The sequence below is a fragment of the Herpailurus yagouaroundi genome, unplaced genomic scaffold (assembly GCF_014898765.1).
Source record: "Herpailurus yagouaroundi ecotype Mexico unplaced genomic scaffold, PumYag 190, whole genome shotgun sequence".
Classification (NCBI taxonomy): domain Eukaryota; kingdom Metazoa; phylum Chordata; class Mammalia; order Carnivora; family Felidae; genus Herpailurus; species Herpailurus yagouaroundi.
In genome coordinates this window covers 1,639,181-1,659,216 of record NW_024412421.1, presented here as the reverse complement: position 1 = coordinate 1,659,216, position 20,036 = coordinate 1,639,181, and the positions used below count along the sequence as shown (strand labels likewise).

The 20,036-nt window shown below is 35.3% G+C and overlaps 1 protein-coding gene across 3 annotated transcripts in view; it reads left to right on the top strand.

The window, feature by feature from the left end:
• Positions 1–20,036, top strand: part of ITFG1 (integrin alpha FG-GAP repeat containing 1) — a 367,923-nt gene that overhangs the window by 153,154 nt on the left and 194,733 nt on the right. For all 3 annotated transcript variants that reach the window (XM_040497933.1, XM_040497934.1, XM_040497935.1), the window contains 2 exons: positions 4,750–4,844; positions 7,073–7,245. In XM_040497933.1, the coding sequence (XP_040353867.1) occupies positions 4,750–4,844; positions 7,073–7,245 (268 nt within the window). The remainder of the gene's footprint in view (positions 1–4,749; positions 4,845–7,072; positions 7,246–20,036) is intronic.

Genomic DNA, 20,036 nt, shown 5'->3' with positions numbered 1-20,036 from the left:
CTTATGTATATCTTCTTAATCCCCTGCTAATTAAAAATAAAAATTATTATATAAAAGTTCATTATACATTTTTATGAAAACAGTAACTTAATTTTAGTGTCTTCTTGGTTTTAAAGTTAAAATGTCTTAGAAAAATCTGTTTGAATCATTACATTTATTTCAGTAAGTTACTTATCTGGTTTTTTTTTTTTTTTTTAATTTTTTTTAAACGTTTTTTTTATTTATTTTTGGGACAGAGAGAGACAGAGCATGAACGGGGGAGGGGCAGAGAGAGAGGGAGACACAGAATCGGAAACAGGCTCCAGGCTCTGAGCCATCAGCCCAGAGCCCTATGCGGGGCTCGAACTCACGGACCGCGAGATCGTGACCTGGCTGAAGTCGACGCTTAACCAACTGCGCCACCCAGGCGCCCCTACTTATCTGTTTTTAAGGGAGAATTTCATTTGAAAATTGGCTAAAGTCAGCATCAAATGGAAATTAACATGTGTTCAATGTGCACTGTAGTCTCTAGTCGTCAGCCATTCCAAAGGTCAATTTTTACACTGCAGTTTATAAAATAATCAAAATACCATTCCTTCTGTTATATTTTCTGTTGAGTCTTTGAGAAGTGATGTTAGCCTTCAAGAAAACTTGAGATATGTAGTGTACTGAAGTCCTGGGGAGAGGGGAATACAAAGATACCAATTCCTGGGACTTCTTTAAAGAATGTGTCCAAGTTTGGGCACCTGGGTGGCTTGGTTAAGTGGCTGGCTTAGGCTCAGGTCATGATTTCATCGTTCAGGCCCCATATTAGGCTCTGTGCTGACAGCTCAGAACCTAGAGCCTGCTTCTGATTCTGTGTCTTTCTCTCTCGCTACCCCTCCCCCGCTCACACTCTGTCTCTCTCTGTTTCTCAAAAACTGAATAAACGTTAAAAAGTATTTTTTTTTAAAGAATGTGTCCAACCTCACAGACTGGAACCTCTATCAGCATGATTTCTTCATAGTCTACTCAAAATCACATTATTCTTAGAGAATTTGCTTAAATCAATATTATTTCCTAGTCTTGGGCCTTTGATTCATGTAAAATTTATTTTTCTGAAACTATTTCCTTCCCTAGGTACAAAAGTTAAAGTATTATTAAAGTTTTGTTTTGTTTTTTATTTTTTTATATTTTATTTTATTTTTTTAAAACATTTTTTTTAATATGAAATTTATTGTCAAAATGGTTTCCATACAACCCCCAGTGTTCATCCCAACAGGTGCCCTCCTCAATACTCATCAAAAACGATTTAAGCAATATAATGAAACAAGAATTTAGAATAATAATCATAAAATTAATTGCTGGGTTTGAAAAAGCATAGAGGACAGAAGAGAATCTATTGCTACAGAGATCAGGGGACTAAGAAATAGTCATGAGGAGCTAAAAAATGCTATAAATGAGGTGCAAAATAAAATGGAGGCAGCCATAGCACGGATTGAAGAGGCAGAGGAGAGAATAGGTGAATTAGAAGACAAAATTATGGAAAAGAGGAAGTTGGTTTTTTTTTTTTTTTTTTTTTTTGAGTAAAAGGCTACTGTAGTCTGAGATAAAAAGGTTATGCAGATTATAAAACAGTGGCTATGGAAATAGTCTAGATTAAAGAAGGCTAAAAATTAAAAACTAAATGCAGGGGTGCCTGGGTGGCTCAGTTGGTTAAGCATCTGACTCTTGATGCTTAGGTCACAATCTCACATTTGGTGAGTTCTAGCCCCACATCAGGCTCTTCACTGATAGCACAGAGCCTGCATGGGATTTTTGCTCCCTCTCTCTCTGCCCCTCCCTCGCTAGTGTGTGTTCTTTCTCTTTCTCTCTCTCTCTCAAAATAAATAAATAAACTTAAAAAAAAAACTAAATGCAATTCCTACCCCTATATTAGATAGGTAAGAGGCAAAAATGCTATAAAGGACATTGTTAAGTCAATGGATAAAATTGGAATATAGATAGTACATTAGGTAAAAGTATTTGTGTGAATTGATGAACTGGTAACTACTGTGGTTATGTCAGAGAATATCCCTTTTCCTAGGAAACAAACACTCAATTATTTAGGGGTAAAGGGCCATAATGTATTTAATTAGGTATGTAGTTCAGCAGAAGATTGATTTCATAGAGCATACAAATGTTAAAACAAAGTGGGTGAAATGGTAACAATAGGAATATCTAGATAAAGGGTTTACAGGCATTCCATCCACTATTTTTATTATTGTAATTTTAAGTTTAAATTATTTTCAAATAAAATGTAACAGACAACCTGCAGAAAAGTGAAACGTGTGATTTAAATGTTTGTTTTCTTTAAGAAAGAAAACTTTCCTCTGGATGTGAAGTTGAACTCTCAGAAAGCTTCTCTGTTTCCCTAAATATCAAAAAATAGCACCTAGAGAGGGTACAAGGAGCATTCTCAATGATTAAGTTCTCAATTTCTAAGACCATATCTATAAAATATTGCTGATAATTTATACTAAAAGATATGAGTTATCACTTGAGTTTATTTTATGTTTATTAGATGGTTACTTGCCAGCATTAAGTATCAGCTAAGTCATGGTTGAAATACTTGTAGGAAATAGGAAACTACTTGGAAGAAAGACCAACTAGGGGGAAATCAAAGTGTAAATCAGAATCTAATCTGAGTATTTTGCCATTGGGTAAAAATGAAGGGCAGAGACTTGGCAATAGTCTTCTAATTGGTCCCCCATTAATTTGCGATAAAATGGTTTGGCTTTTAATGATGTTGATGATATTACTAGAACCTACTTATAAATCACATTTTTCACTTAACTCATTCTTACTTACCTGGCTCTTTTTTATTCTTTTTTTTAATGATGACAGATGTTTATGCCCTTGGAAAGTCTTCTCCTTTCCAAGTATTTGTCTAGAGTTGTACCTCTTTCTCTCAGCTTCTTTCTCAGTAATACAAATCTATACATTGTCAAATCACAGATGTTCTCTATGCTTTCCGTTGTCAATTCATCTATTTTATTTGATGTTTTACTCCTCTGTGTAAGGGTATATTATCACAAATGATATTAATCATAAGGATCATAAGTAATTAAACCATGAAATTAAATGAAAGAAATTTATTTTTCACTATGCTGTGCCTTTTTCCTTGCTGAGGTCAGCTTCCATTGGCTAGATTTTCAACCCACTCAGCCTAAAATTCTTTTTTCCTTTGTGAATATATTACTGAAGACTTGATAGGCTTGTTTAAATTCTGTATTTCTCTTAATATGTAAGTGTACACAAGGATGAATATTTCTTTATTGTTAATCCTTATTATCTCCTTCCATCTGAAGGTACTTACCTCAGACACACACTGTATATTAAACCATAGCAAATAAGTCAGTGAATAAAGCAACACAAAATTTAAAATCCAAATGACTATTCCACTGTGCATGTCACTGTAGAGACACAAAAATCTATAAACTGCAGTAAACTCTATCAGGTAAGGGGCAGTAGATAGGAGAGAGGTTCCTCAGTAACCTCATTTCTATTTTTTTTTAATTTTCTTTAATATTTATTTTTGAGAGAGAGAGACAGAACACAAGTGGGGGAGGGTCAGAGAGAGAGGGAGACACAGAATCTGAAGCAACTTCCAGGCTCTGGGCTGTAAGCACAGAGCCCATCATGGGGCTTGAACCCCCAAACTGTGAGACCATGAACTGAGCTGAAGTCAGATGCTCAAATGACTGATCCACCCAGGTGCCTCAGTAACCTCATTTCTGAAGGTCTTCGCAAAACACTATGCAGTTTTTTAACCAGTCAGCCAGAAATGACATCTGTATTCTCTTCATTTGCCTTTTTATTGATAAAAATTAATTGGTGCTTTTTAGAAGCCAGGGGGCTGAGAGCTTTATAACTCTTAAATTGAAGTTCATACTATATAAAAGACACTTAAGAATATGTGTAAAGACACATTTAAAATAAGCCATATAATGAGTTACTATTGACATGCTTGTTTTTCTCCTGTGGCAGCTATGATAATTATGTAAATAAATCAAAGCCCATGTTGTTTAAAAATTGATGATTTTAACATTGAAGCCTGAAAATGGGGTCTTTTTCCAACATTGGATAAATTTTTAACTACATTAAAGTGAGCAATTTTGGGGCGCCTGGGTGGCGCAGTCGGTTAAGCATCCGACTTCAGCCAGGTCACGATCTCGCGGTCCGTGAGTTCGAGCCCCGTGTCGGGCTCTGGGCTGATGGCTCGGAGCCTGGAGCCTGTTTCCGATTCTGTGTCTCCCTCTCTCTCTGCCCCGTTTCAAAAAACGTTGAAAAAAAATATTTTAAAGTGAGCAATTTAAAACAAGATAAATCTAGGAGCACCTGGATGGCTTAGTCTGTTGAGTCTGACTCTTGATTTTAGCTCAGGTCATGATTTCTCAGTTTGTAGGTTTGAGCCCTGCATCACACTCTGTCTGACAGTGCAGAGCCTGCTTGGGATTCTCTCTCTCCCTCTCTCTCTCTCTGCCCCTTTCCCACTTATGCTCGTGCTCTTTCTGTCAAGAATAAATAAAATTTTTTAAAATAAAAATAAAACAAGATACAATCCAGGTAATAGGTAGCAAGGGGCAGAGTAATTGTTTTAATTGAACCACATTTATTACAAAGTCATCCGTCACATTTTTCCATTTATGCAGATTGACACAGACTTTGACCAAATAGGAAATGTAACCTGCTGTACAAGCACACTTTATTTTGTAGCTGTTAATGGACTCTCAAAGTTTCTTTTGGCAGATGGAGATGGACACATGGATCACTTACTGCCAGGCTGTGAAGATAAAAACTGCCAGAAAAGCATCATTTACTTAGCAAAATCTGGAACAAAGCAGGTATACCAGCTCGTTTTTTAATGTCAGTAGAGTTACCTTCTTGAAGAAAATCTTCAGAGATTTGAAAAAGTATCTGAAGAATCACACACAGAGAAACCAAATGTAAATCATTGACTTCCTCATTTTAACTTAATGAAAGGCATATAAATCTTGTGTTTGTTTATTGAGGGGGGAAAGCACTGTTACAATCATTTCTGGTGAAGAAAACCTATTATTGTTCCTATAATTAAATGATCCATTAGCATTTTATAGGCCGGAATATGATAAAATGCACTGCAACTATAATAAAAGGTTATGGAAAATAACATCACATCTATTGTCAAGGCTAATCTTGTCTTTATTTGTGGCGTATAAATCAGTTTCATTCTCTCATGCTGACTTTTTACCTGTGGCTTATAGGTAAACAATTTAGAATCTGATAGTCATAGCAGAAGATTAATGTGGGAATGATAGTTTGTAACACTGAGAATTCTTCCATATTGATAGCACTAGAAAAAGAAAGCCAGTAATATAGTAGCAGAATTAATCAGCTTTGTTTTTTATCTTAGGGTGATAAATGATAGAATAACATATTGACTTTTATCGCCCTTATACGTAAGAAACCACATTTTATACTAAGACACTAAAGAAAAATCTTCAGTCAACAGTCTATAAACATTTACTATACCCATAAGTTTTATTATCCTAAAGTTTTTAAAGTTTTGAATTACTGAAAACATGAGGTCAAGTAACACCTAATAATTGGTTCATATGTATAAGTAAACACAGTAATTATAGCCTGGCTTCAAGTGACAGACTACTATGAGAATATTTTCAAATTATACAGTAATCTCTCTCTGGGAAAATAAATGCCACAGTTCTTTAGTGACTCATAAGGATGTCATATTAATAAAAAATCTTTTTACTTTTTAGACCTTATATGTTTACCTTAATAGGAATATTTTATCCTCATTAATAATCTGTCAACCTCTTCAGAAATTTGTGATAACTTGGCACTTTGTGAAATTTCCCATCTTCTTCCAAAATAAACTATTTTTTTCAAAGTCAAGTGAATCATTAAAACATGTTGATGTTACATAATACTTTTTTCCTTCTAGGGAAGACTGAAAAGTTGATTAAAGATGTAAATAAGTTTTTTTAAACAGCTTGTTTTCTATAAATATGTTTTCTATTAGCTATTTTTTTTCTTTTTCTTTGACAAAATATGCTTTCTTTGGAAAACCTAGAAAATGTATGGGATACTGTATGTACTAAACCCTTTCCAAGAAGCCATTTTTAGTATAGTTTGACTTGGAGACACATAAAGAGTCACCTGCTTAAAAAAAATATATTTAGTCGTTTGTCCTACTGTCACTTCAAGCCGGCTGCACCTATTTGCATATCTTCAGAGTGTATGCCAGTATTCATGCTCTTAACTAATTATGGGCATAGTTATAATTTTAATGGTATGATTTCCACTCTTCAGAGTTTAGTTTGCATTAGGTTATCAAAAGTAAAGATTAGGGCATTCAAAAAAGAAATGGATTCCCAAAAGCTGTTTTTGAAATCAACCCTATTCTCTCTGTTCTCTTCATTATAATCAATATAGAAATAAAAAATTTACTAAAAATGTAGCTTCCAGCTGTTTTGGTGACAAAGCTCATCCCCCTGGGCAGGCAGAGCTTCTTCAGGGCTGGTGCTGGTGTTATTAGGAAAGCCTCAGAACTCTTGGCTCTGAAGATGATAACTGAGGTCATCATCATGTATAAGAGGCAAAGCAGGGGAACAAGGGAGACTCCGTCATCTTCTAACTTTCTTCCTAAGCTGGTCCTCCTAAAAGGACATCAGTATTAGATGATATTACAGTTTGCTGTAATTTTTAAAAAATACTCACTTGAGATTACATTTCCACTCAACACAGGTTTAAAATGGGGGATTCAACTATCAGAATCAGCATCAGTTCAAACGTAAGAGTCTGTGATTTTGTGAAAAACCTTCAAAGGCTCTATGTGCCAGTTTAAGGAAAAAATTACTAGTAATGAATTTTAAAGGGGACTTTACTTTTCCAGAGTGTCAATTACTGTTCTTAAAAGTAAATTATAATACTCTAGCATATTGTAGAGATAAAGAAATTGAAGTAAGATGACGCTTATCTTGAGGACTTTTAATGGATCATTTGTTTTGCAAATGGTGAATTTTTTTTTCTCAAGTAACTATAAAATCTGACCTTTTCCCTCTTGATTCCATAGTGGGTTCCAGTCCTACGGGAGTTCAGCAACAAGGGCACACTCTGGGGCTTTGTGCCATTTGTGCATGAACAACGACCAACAGAAATACCAATTCCAATTACCCTTCATGTTGGAGACTACAACATGGATGGCTATCCAGATGCTCTTGCCATACTGAAGAATACATCCGGAAGGTATGGAAATTAAGTGAAAAATATTGTAAAAATATCTGCACTTTGATACTTCGCTAACTGAATAGCACCTAAATATGGTAGAGTGCCTTAAATAAGGAACATGTTGAGCTTAGTTCCTGTTTCTTTACCCTGTACCTGAATTACCAATTGTTTAGAATACCTGTTGTCTTCCATAGATTTAATTTCTGTAGGACAGAGGTGAACATCTAGTCTAAAATACAAAGCTCATTTTTGATTCAACAAAACTTTATTGTTAAAAGGCCAAAATTTTTTTCTTTTAATGACTGCAATTTAATAATCAATTCATTAAATATTAACTGAGCCTTATTTATGTGCAATTACACATGATCCTTACAGTTAAGAAGTTTTCCATTCTGGAGGTGGAGACAGGCTTATAAGCAAGTAATTGCAGTACAATGTATTACATTCAATAATAGAGGTATATACAAAGGACAGAATGATTGGTACCCTTTCTTTTTTGTGTTTTTTTCCTGGAAATAAGTTGAATTTATTTTTTATTTTATTTCTGTATTTGAGTATAGTTGACACACAATATTATGGTAATTTCAGGTGTACAACATAGTGATTTGACAAGTTTGTACCTTATGTTATTCTCACAATGTAGCTACCACCTGTCACAACACTATTACAAAACCACTGGCGGTATTCCTTATGCTGTGCCTTTAATTCCCATGACTTATTCATTCCATAACTAGAAGCCTTTATCTCCCAGAACCCTCCACTCATAGGCCAAAATTTTTGAAAAACAAATGACCCAGTTACATTTTCAGACTGAAAACCCTCATGATTAAGAGCTGAGCCTAGGATGAGAGTACTAATTGTATCTGTGTTGTGTAGTTGTAGTGAAGATTAAATGAGATAAAAACAAATGAAGCAGTTAGTACCTAGCACATGCAGACTTTCAGTGAGTTACCTTACTGTTGCTTGTTTACAATTGCAATGAAAATTCAAACATGATTTTATATATATATATATATATATGTATATTTATATATATATATATATATATATATAATAATAGTGTATTTATCACATTATCAGTGACTTTGAGTACTGCAGCTCCTTTTTGTTTCCTTAAGTAGAGGTACCAGTAGGTAAACCAAAATAGTTAAATTTATAATTAGCCTGAGTCTTTGCAGATTCTATAAATATGATCCTTCCTAAATTTTAATACCTTATTGTTTTCTTCCTATCACAATTAATTCTCTTTCTTGGCCCTTATTGTTTCTTATCTCCTACATCATATCTATCCATAATTTTTCCTCTGTGCATTAATTCATTTGTTGACTTCGGAATTAGTGATAATTCAGCTTCACATTTTCTACCAGGCTTATGATGCAATACTGCTTCCCTGGAAAAAATCAGATTTATTGTTGCTTTTAGCACCAGTGTCATCTAGAGATCGGATTCTTAGAGAAACATATATTATTAGTGAATGTCCCTAAATATTTATAGACAATTATGGAGAATCTATACTTAAACTTTCTAAGAATTTGATTTGAAATTATAATTGCTCTAAGTTATGTTTACAGAATTTTCCAGTCATGATCATCATGCTTCATAATGCAGAGTATGTACATTCAGAACCTATGTGTGTGAGACAGATTTAATGTAACCAAATGAATCTCTGAACTCAATGTGATTATTATTCCTTTTAAAGGTATAGTGGCACGTAAAAACAAAGAAATGTAAAATTGCTTTATTCTGGACATTAATCTTATTCAAAAGAATAAGAAATTCCATCCCAAATTGATTAAGTCTGTGATTACTCATCCTTAGAGGAATATCCAAACAATTTTTGTTTTTGTCATAAAGGATTTTTTTTTATTTTTAAACTAGTGAGTTGTATTTTGTTGTTGTTATTTTTTTTTTGACCCAGTATAGTTAAATACAGTGTTATATTAGTTTCAGGTATGCAATATAGTGATTCAACACTTCTATACAACACCTGGTGCTCATCACAAGTGTTCTCCTTAATCTATGTCACCTATTTCACCCACCCTCCCGGTAACCATCCATTTGTTCTCTTACTTAAGAGTCTGTAGCTTGGTTTGTCTCTCTCTCTTTTATTTTCTTTGATCATTTGTTCCATTTCTTAAATACCACTTATGAGTGAAATCATACGGTATTTGTCTTTCTCTGACTGACTTATTTCATTTAGCATTATACTCTCTAGTTCCATCCATGTTTTTGCAAATGGCAAGATTTCATTCTTTTTATGGCTGAATATTCATGTGTATATATATTGCTATAAAAGTTTTTATTAATATTTTCTCTTTTAAACCATCAAATATTTAACTTAAGTTCCTTTACCATTCAGAAATAATGATGGTATCCACAGCTAATTCAGCAGGGAACAGTATAATTCCACAGAAGACATAATGTAAGAGGCAGTCAGTCATAGACACTTGATGCTTTTATAAAGGCAACTGTTTAAAACTGGGATTTCTCTTTGGTTCTTTTGGGGTAGATGAGAATTGAAGGTTAGATTTTAGTAGGATAGATTTTAACATCTCATTTTTCATTAAATCACTAAATGAAAAATAGCCTTATCCTTGAAAGGGAGAGTGTGTCCAGAAGAATTCAGCATAATATATTCCTTAAAACAGAAGAAGGGAAAAAGGCACCTGGGTGGCTCAGTCAGTTAAGCATTCAACTCTTGATTTCGGCTCAGGTCATGATCTCATGCTTTGTGTGATCAAGCCCTGTGTTGGGCTCTGTGCTGACAGCATGGAGCCTGTATGGAATTCTCTCTCTCCTTCTTTCTCTGCCTCTGCTTCCCACTCTCAAATTAAATAAACAGACTTTTAAAAAAGGGGTTGGGGAGATATATTGTGCATGATAATTCTTTCCTGTGTGAATTTACTTTTATCTAAAAAGCATTTTATAAATTTTTTTTTAATTTTTTTTTTCAACGTTTATTTATTTTTGGGACAGAGAGAGACAGAGCATGAATGGGGGAGGGGCAGAGAGGGAGGGAGACACAGAATCGGAAACAGGCTCCAGGCTCTGAGCCATCAGCCCAGAGCCCGACGCAGGGCTCGAACTCACGAACCGTGAGATCGTGACCTGGCTGAAGTCGGACGCTTAACCAACTGCGCCACCCAGGCGCCCCAGCATTTTATAATTTTTAACTGCCATCAAGATTGGTGTGTTGCTGAAAATTAGTGCAGGGTGATGGTTCTAATTTGAAGGGTTGCTACCTGGAGAATTCGGTCTCCTTTTTTTTTTTTTTTTTTTTTTTTTTTTTTGCAGGTTTTAAAAATGAGGTAGACATTATGCAGAAAGAATAAAATCCACAACATGTAATTCATGAAGAGAAATTCTGAAACCATAGTTTGTTAACTTGTGTGTTTTTGTTTTGAGAAGAAAGTTGTTTAGATTTGTTTTTTTCTCTTATACAAAAGGCCTAATTTATCATGAGTTAATCTTTAAAATCATGGCACATGAAAAACTTCTCTATTAGTGACATTTTATAGAAGCAGCCTGGTCTGAGATCAGTCATTTTACATATACGCCACCACTGACTGAAAACCCCGTTTTTTTCCCTTGTCTATCCCATTGATACTCAGTTGCCCTTAGTTTGTCATATTCTATGTATAGTCATGTCATAATTCTCTGAATTTTCATTTTATTGAGAGAAGAAAGGAAAACTTAAAATGACATTGTTGTGCCAGAGACAGAGGCACTGCTGGGCATCATTGCTGCATTGCTTACTAAACCCCAGGTTACATATGCCCCAGCCAGAAACATCCCCATAGCTCCACCCTGTTAAGCCTGGCCAGCAGGCATGCCCCAGCCTAGCACTCCTTCAGCCCAACCTACTAAACCCAACTGGTACTCTTACACAGTCTGCCCCCACTAAATCTGATTAGCAGATATGCCTGGCCCGACATAACTCCTGGGACCACCCCACCAAAGTTGGCGAGTAGGCTTACCTCCGTCTGCACTTTCACACAGTCCCACCAAAGCCAGGGCATGTGCATAGTCCATATAGGTAATGCCTCTTGAACACCTGACTCTGGTAGCAGGGAAGCTTGCCTCATGGGACTAAAACAATGGGAGAGACAGTTTTTATCAGGCTGCCACCTCCAGGGCTCTGCACAGACGGTAGACTGAAACACACTACTACTCTTCCTACCACTTAGTAGCTGTTTCTCCTAATACATAGAAACAAGCACAGGGATTCAAGCAAATGAGGAAACAGATGAGTGGAAAAATAAAATAAAACCCAAAAAAAACCTTATTAAAATGGAGATAAGTAATTTACCTGATAAAGTAATGTTTACATAGATGTTCACCAATCTCAGAAGAATGGATGAACACAAAGAGAACTTCAACAAAGAGATAGAGAAAATATGAGGAAGTACCAAACAAATCAAAATAGTCAATGAAAGCAACTTTTAAGCAAAAAATAAAAATAAGCCTAAACAAAATAGAGCTTAAATATAAAAACAAAATATTTCTAGTAAGTGTTTAATAAATTATTTTAATGTTTATTCATTTTTTGAGAGTGAGAGGCACACACAGAGTGCAAGCGGGGAGGGACAGAGAGGGAGACATAGAATCCCAAGCAGTCTCCAGGCTCTGAGCTTTTAGCACAGAGCTGGAAGTGGGGCTTGAACTCAAGAACTTCAAGATCATGACCTGAGCTGAAGCCGAACGCTTAACCTACTGAGCCACACAGGTGATCCTCTAATAATAAGTGTTTTTTAAGACTAAATATTTCCTATGTACTTGACTTCAGACCACATATTTTGATAATTGGTGCTTTCACCGTTCTTTTGTTTGTTTAATTATAAGTTTCCATTAACCTAGGAGTTATTTTTAAAAGCTTTCCTGCATGTTCACATAAATATGTTTGGGGAGTTGTTTTCTATTGTTTTGAGGTTTGGATCTATATTTTTATTGTTTCTTCTTAAAGTTGCTGCATTGCATACAGAATTGTGTCTTGTGCAACACGTTTTAAAATTCGTTAAGATTTTCTGGTACTTTGATAGCCTGATGAATGATTATTTGAAATATCATTCATGTTAAGAACGTTATTTAAATCGGGGCGCCTGGGTGGCTCAGTAGGTTAAATGTCCAACTTCAGCTCAGGTCATGATCTCACGGTTCGCAAGTTCGAGCCCTGCGTTGGGCTCTGTGCTGATAGCTCAGAGCCTGGAGCCTGCTTCAGATTCTGTATCTCCCTCTCTCTCTCTGCCCCTCCCCCATTCATGCTCGCTCTCTCTCTCTCTCTCTCTCTCTCTCTCTCTCAAAACTAAACATTTAAAAAAAATTTTTTAGGGGCGCCTGGGTGGCGCAGTCGGTTAAGCGTCCGACTTCAGCCAGGTCACAATCTCACGGTCCGTGGGTTCGAGCCCCGCGTCGGGCTCTGGGCTGATGGCTCAGAGCCTGGAGCCTGTTTCCGATTCTGTGTCTCCCTCTCTCTCTGCCCCTCCCCCGTTCATGCTCTGTCTCTCTCTGTCCCAAAAATAAATGTTGAAAAAAAAAATTAAAAAAAAAATAAAATAAAATAAATTTTTTTAAAATAATGTTATTTAAATCTTCTATATACTCTTACATATTTTTCTTTACTTTTAAAAGTACATTAATCCTTCACTAGGATTAACAATCTTTTTTGTTTTGTTTTTTGGGGTTTTTTTTATTTTTTTAAATTTACATACAAATTAGTTAGCATATAGTACAACAATGATTTCAGGAGTAGATTCCTTAGTGCCCCTTACCCATTTCACCCATCCCCCCTCCCACAACCCCTCCAGTAGCCCTCAGTTTGTTCTCCATATTTATGAGTCTCTTCTGTATAGTCCCCCTCCCTGTTTTTATATTATTTTTGTTTTCCTTCCCTTATGTTCATCTGTTTTGTCTCTTAAAGGCCTCATATGAGTGAAGGCATGTGATTTTGTCTTTCTCTGACTGACTAATTTCGCTTAGCATAATACCCTCCAGTTCATCCACGTAGTTGCAAATGGCACGGTTTCATTCTTTTTGATTGCCGAGTAATACTCCATCGTATACATATATACCACATCTTCTTTATCCATTCATCCATCGATGGACATTTGAGCTCTTTCCATACTTTGGCTATCGTTGATAGTGCTGCTATAAACATGGAGGTGCACGTGTCCCTTCGAAACAGCACACCTGTATCCTGTGGATAAATGCCTAGTAGTACAATTGCTGGGTCTAGGGTAGTTCTATTTTTAGTTTTTTGAGGAACCTCCATACTGTTTTCCAGAGTGGCTGCACCAGCTTGCATTCCCACCAACAGTGCAAAAAACATCCTCTTTCTCCGCATCCTCGCCAACATCTATTGTTGCCTGAGTTGTTAATGTTAGCCATTCTGACAGGTATATGGTGGTATCTCATTGTGGTTTTGATTTGTATTTCCTGATGATGACTGATGTGGAGCATTTTTTCATGTGTTGGTTGGCCATCTGAATGTCTTCTTTGGAAAAGTGTCTATTCATGTCTTTTGCCCTTTTCTTCACTGGATTATTTGTTTTTTGGGTGTGGAGTTTGGTAAGTTCTTTATAGATTTTGGATGCTAATCCTTTATCTGATATGTCGTTTCCAAGTATCTTCTCCCATTCTGTCAGTTGCCTTTTAGTTTTGCTGATTGTTTCCTTCACTGTGCAGAAGCTTTTTATTTTGATGAGGTCCCAGTAGTTCATTTTTGGGATTAACAATCTTAACAATCATAATTAACAGTTGTCAGCTTCTCAGTTTTTCATTTGAAAAATGCAGCTTTGATTATTAGGTGCATAAGGCTTTTTGCATATTTTGTCTTCCTCACTTCTTATATAATCATGAAATACAGGGATATTTCCTTTTAATTTTTTTTTACTTTGATTTCTTTTTTGTAATATCAAATTTACATGCTATTTCTTTTCCTAAGAATTTACCACACATATATTTCTATCCCTTTATTTTCAATTTTTATGTGCCAAAATATCACATAAGGAAAAAATTTACATTTGATAAATGCAAAAACCTTAAATGTATAATTGGATGAGTTTTGATAACATTTGATAACTAGTACTCCAATTAAAATACAAAAACATTTTCATCACCCCAGAAAATCTCTCATGCTTCCCTTCTGGTTAATCTCCAGCCTGATAGGTAACCAGTGTTTTGATTTCCAGCAAGATAGGTTGGCTTTGCCTGTTCTTGAACCACAGAATACTGCAGAGAGTGTTTACAAATGACCTAAGAAAAAATGTAGAGAGAAAATATTCATGCATCATAGTACTCAATATTGCTAGAAAGTCAGTTCTTTTCACCTAAATCTATAGACTGTATGCAATTCTCATCAAATTCCCGACAAGCTTTTTTTAAAAATGTATACACTCATTCTAATAGTTATGTGAAAAAAAATAGATCAGCTAGATTAAAAAATTAAAATTAAAAGCTAGATTAGCCAAAATTTTCTTGACAATAATAACAAAGATGGAGGACTCATGCCACTTTAAAACTTGCTATGAAGCTGTAGTAATCAAGACCTTGTGTGTTTACATAATAGATACTTACAGAGATCAGTGGAACATAAAAGAGAGTCTAGAAATAGAGCTATACATATTATAATAAACTGAATTTTTGCATAGATGCCAAGGCAGTTCATTGAGGAATGTACATGAAAGGCCAATAAATATATGAGAAAATGTTCTACAAGTTACCAATGGGTAATTAGAGAAATAAAATTAAACCCATTATACATTTTCCACACCCATTAGAATGGTTGCAGTTAAAACTACCAATAACATGGGCGTGCTTGGGTGGCTCAGTCACTTCAGCATCTGGCTCTTGATTTTGGCTCAGGTCATGATCCCAGAGTCATGGAATCAAGCCCTACCTTGGGCTTTGTGCTGGGTGTGGAGTCTTTTTAAAATTCTCGCTCTCTCTTTCCTTCCCCTCCCCTGCCCCTCTCCCCTGCTAGTGGGCACACTCTCTTTCTCTGTCTCTCTAAAATAAAAACAAAAAACAAAAACTACCAATAACACCAAATGTTGGTGAGAATATAGAACGTCTGAAACTCTCATATATTTTTTTATAGGAATGCAAAATTGAACATTAATTTTGAAAAACTCTGACAGTTTCTAATGACCTTAAACACCTATCTTTCCTACAACACAGTAATTCTATTCCTAGGTACTTATGCAAGAGAAATGAAAACTTAAGTTTACCAAAAGACTTACAAAAATTGTTCATGGTATATTTATTTATAATAGCATCAAATTGGAAGCAAATCAAAGGTACATTAACAAGAAAATAGATAAATAATTGATGGCATATTTGTACAACTTAATGATATCTATAATAAAAAAGAATAAATTACTGAAGAAGCAACATGAATGAATCTTAAAAATCTTAGGTGAAATAAAAAAGGGAATATATGATGGAATGGGAATTTTTTAAAACTATTATTCTCTGCCTTTTAATAGTAGAATATAATCCATTTCAAGAAATACAATTTAGTGGATAAAACCTAAATTTAGATTCTGGCTCTACTGTTTGTTGGCTGTGTGATCATGGCAGCTACCAACCTGTGTTTTAGTTTTAATATGTGTTAACGAGAATAATAATAGTACCTATGTCATGAGGTTACTGTGAGGATCAAATGAGTTAACATATGCAAAGGACTTAAGAACACTTCATGGTACAATGTAAGTTCTATGTGTATCTGTTATTTTAATTATTTAATAATATTATGTGGTCACACATGTTTGCTTTATTTCTGCCATTTTATGTTTTGTATTCATTATGGTTTTTCTTGTTTTTTTTCCCCTTCTATTCTCTCTTCTGCTGGATCATTTAAATATTTCTTCTTTTATAGTTCTTAACATGGTTTATATATTATAAATTTTATTTCTGTTGTAGTGGTTATACTTTAATGTTTAGTATATATTTTTAAATTTTATTTTTAAATGAACTACTAAAGACACATTAATACTTACAGAACTTATAGCACACATTCAGTTCTCTCTTTCCCCACTCCACTCACTCCCCATTCAGTGATATCATTACCATTTATTTACTTATTTTAACATTTGTTGCTATAATTATTTACACTTGGCTATAAAGTTTAGTAGTTTCTTTGATCACCATTGAACATGGTGTGGTCCATTCTTTCTTTGATTCATGTATTATTTTTCTAGATATGTTATCAAATAATTCTATCAGCAAGAGTATACAGAGTCTTTCTGACTTTCCATGTCTGAAACTTATTTTCCTCTAGCTGGAATGCTAACTTAGAAGAGTATAGGATTCTGGCGTTAAAATCATTTTATTTTATATAAATAAACAATATTTATTTAATTTAACAATTAAATTCCAATTCTTAATTTTGCTAGTGAAAAGTCTGTTGTTAATCTGATTGTTGTCAAATTGGCTAACATACAGTGTGTAAAGTGTGCTCTTGGTTTTTGGGATAGATTCCAGTGGTTCATCACTTACATATACTACCCAGTGCTTATCCCAAAGTGCCCTCCTCAATGTCCAAAACCCATTTTGCCCTCTCCCCAATCCCCACATCCACCCTCAGTTTGTTCTCTTTATTTAAGTGTCTCTTATGGTTTGCCTCCCTCCCTCTCTGTAACTATTTTTCCCCTACCATTCCCCCATAATCTTCTGTTAAGTTTCTCAAGATCCATATGAGTGAAGACATATCTGTCTTTTTCTGCCTGATTTATTTCAATTAGCATAATACCTTCCAGTTCCCTCCAAGTTGCTGCAAATGTCAGTATTTCATTCTTTCTCATTGCCAAGTAGTATTCCATTGTATATATAAACCACATCCTTATCCATTCATCAGTTGATAGACATTTGGGCTCTTTCAATTTGGCTATTGTTGAAAGTGCTGCTGTAAACACTGGGGTACATGTGCCTCTGTGAATCAACACTCCTGTATCCTTTGCATAAATTGCTAGTAGTGCTATGGCTTGGTCTAGAGTAGTTCTATTTTTAATTTTTTGAGGAACCTCCACACTGTTCTCTAGAGCAGCTGTACCAGTTTGCATTCCCACCAAAAGTGCAAGAGGGTTCCCATTTCTCCACATCCACGCCAGCATCTGTTGTTTCCTCAGTTGTTAATTTTCACCACTTTGACCAGTGTGAGGTGGTATCTCAGTTTTGATTTGGTTTTGATTTGTATTTTCTTGATGATGAGTGACGTTGAGCATCATTCATGTGTCTGTTGGCCATCTGGATGTCTTCTTTGGAAAAGTTTCCTTTCATGTCTTCTTCCCATTTCTTCACTGGATTATTCGTTTTTCGGGTGTGGAGTTGGTGAGTTCTTTCTAGATTTTGGATACTAATCCTTTATCCAATAGGACATTTGCAAATACCTTTTCCCATTCTGTTGGTTGCCTTTTAGTTTTGTTGATTGTTTCCTTTGCAGTGCAGAAGGTTTTTATCTTGATGAGGTCCCAATAGTTCATTTTTGCTTTTAATTCCCTTGCCTTTGGAGATGTGTCGAGCAAGAAATTGCTGCAGCTGAGGTCAAAGAGATTGTTCCCTGCTTTCTCCTCTAGGGTTTTTGTGGTTTCCTGTCTCACATTTAGGTCTTTCCTCCAGTTTGAGTTTATTTTTTGTGTATGGTATAAAAAAGGGGTCTAGCTTCATTTTTCAGCATGTTGCTGTCCAGTTGTCTCAGCACCATTTGCTAAAGAGACTTTTTTCCATTGGATGCTCTTTCCTGCTTTATCAAAGATTAGTTGGCCATACATTTGTGGGTCCAATTCTGTGTTCTTTATGCTGTTCCATTGATCTCTGTGTCTGTTTTCGTGCCAATACTGTATGGTCTTGGTGATTAGCCTTTGTAGTAGAGGCAAAAGTCTGGGATTGTGATGCCTCCCACTTTGGTTTTCTTTTTCAATATTACTTTGGCTATTTAGGGACTTTTGTGGTTCCATACAAATTTTAGGATTTTTTGTTCTAGCTTTGGGACAATTTTGATTGGGATTGCATTTAATGTGTAGATTGCTTTGGGTAGTATTGACATTTTAACAATATTTATTCTTCCAACCCATAAGCATAGAATGTTTTTTTCCATTTCTTTGTTTCGTCTTCAATTTCCTTCATAAGTTTTCTATACTTCTCAACATATACATCTTTTATATCTTTGGTTAGGTTTATTGCTAGGTATTTTATGCTTCTTGGTACAATTGTAAATGGAATCAGTTTTTTTTTTTAATTTTTTTAAATGTTTATTTATTTTTGAGAGAGAGAGACACAGAGTGTGAGCAGGGGAGTTTCAGAGAGAGAGGGAAACACAGAATCTGAAGCAGGCTTCAGACTCTGAGCTGTCAGCACAGAGCCCGATGTGGGGCTCAAACCCACGAGCTGTGAAATCATGACCTCAGCCGACAGCCACCTCGCCGCCCTGGGATCAGTTTCTTGATTTCTCTTTCTGTTGCCTCATTTTTGGTGTATAAAAATGCAACCAATTTCTGTACATTGATTTTGTACCCTGTGACGTTGCTGAATTCAGGTAGTAGTTCTAGCAGCCTTTTGGTGGAGTCTTATGGGTTTTCCAGGAGTATCATGTCATCTGCAAAAAGTGAAAGTTTTACTTCTTCTTTGCCAATTTTGATACCTTTTATTTCATTTTGTTCTCTGATTGCTGATGCTAGGACTTCCAACACTATGTTAAATAACAGTGGTGAGAGTGGACATCCCTGTCATGTTCCTGATCTCAGGGGGAAAGCTCTCAGTTTTTCCCCATTGAAGATGATATTAACTGTGGACTTTTCATATATGGCTTTTATGGTGTTTAGGTATGTTCCTTCTATCCTAGCATTCTTGAGGGCTTTTATTAAGAAATGATGCTGTGTTTTGTCAGATGCTTTTTCTGCATCTGTTGACAAGATCATATGGTCCTTATCCTTTCTTTTAGTAATGTGTTGTATCACACTGATGGATTTGTGAATATTGAACCAGCCCTGCAGCCCAGGAATGAATCCAACTTGATCATAGTGAATAATTCTTTTTATATGCTGTTCAATTTGATTTGCCTAGTATCTTGTTAAGAATTATTACATCCATGTTCATCAGGGATATTGGCCTGTAATTCTCCTTTTTTGTGGGTCTCTGTCTGGTTTGGGAACCAAGGTAATGCTGGTTGCATAGGATGAGTCCAGTAGTTTTCCTTCCATTTCTATTTTTTGGAACAGCTTGAGAAGGATAGGTATTAACTCTGCTTTAAGTGTCTGGTAGAATTCCCCTGGGAAGCCATCTGACCCAGGACTCTTATTTGTTGGGAGATTTTTGATAACTGATTCAATTTCTTCTGTGATTATGAGTCTCTTCAAATTTTCTATTTCTTCCCATTTAAGTTTTGGTAGTATGTGGGTGTCTAGGAATTTGTCCATTTCTTCCAGATTTTCCAGCTTGTTGGCACATAATTTTTCATAGTATTCTGATAATTGCTTATATGTCTTAGTGATTGGTTGTGATAAGTCCATTTCATTCGTGATCTTATCTGTTTGGGTCCTCTGTCTTTTCTTTTTAAGAAGTCGGCTAGGAGTTCATCAATTTTGTTCATTTCTTAAAAAAAAAACAGCTCTTAGTTTCATTGATCTGTTCTGTTTTTGTTTTGTTTTGTTTTGTATTGTTTGGATTCTATATTGTTTATTTCTGCTCTGATCTTATTATTTCTCTTCTGCTGGCCTTGCAGTTTTTTTGCTGTTGTACTTTTAGTTCCTTTAGTTGTGCTGTTAGATTTTGTACTTGGGATTTTTCTTGTTTCTTGAGATAGGCCTGAATTGCAA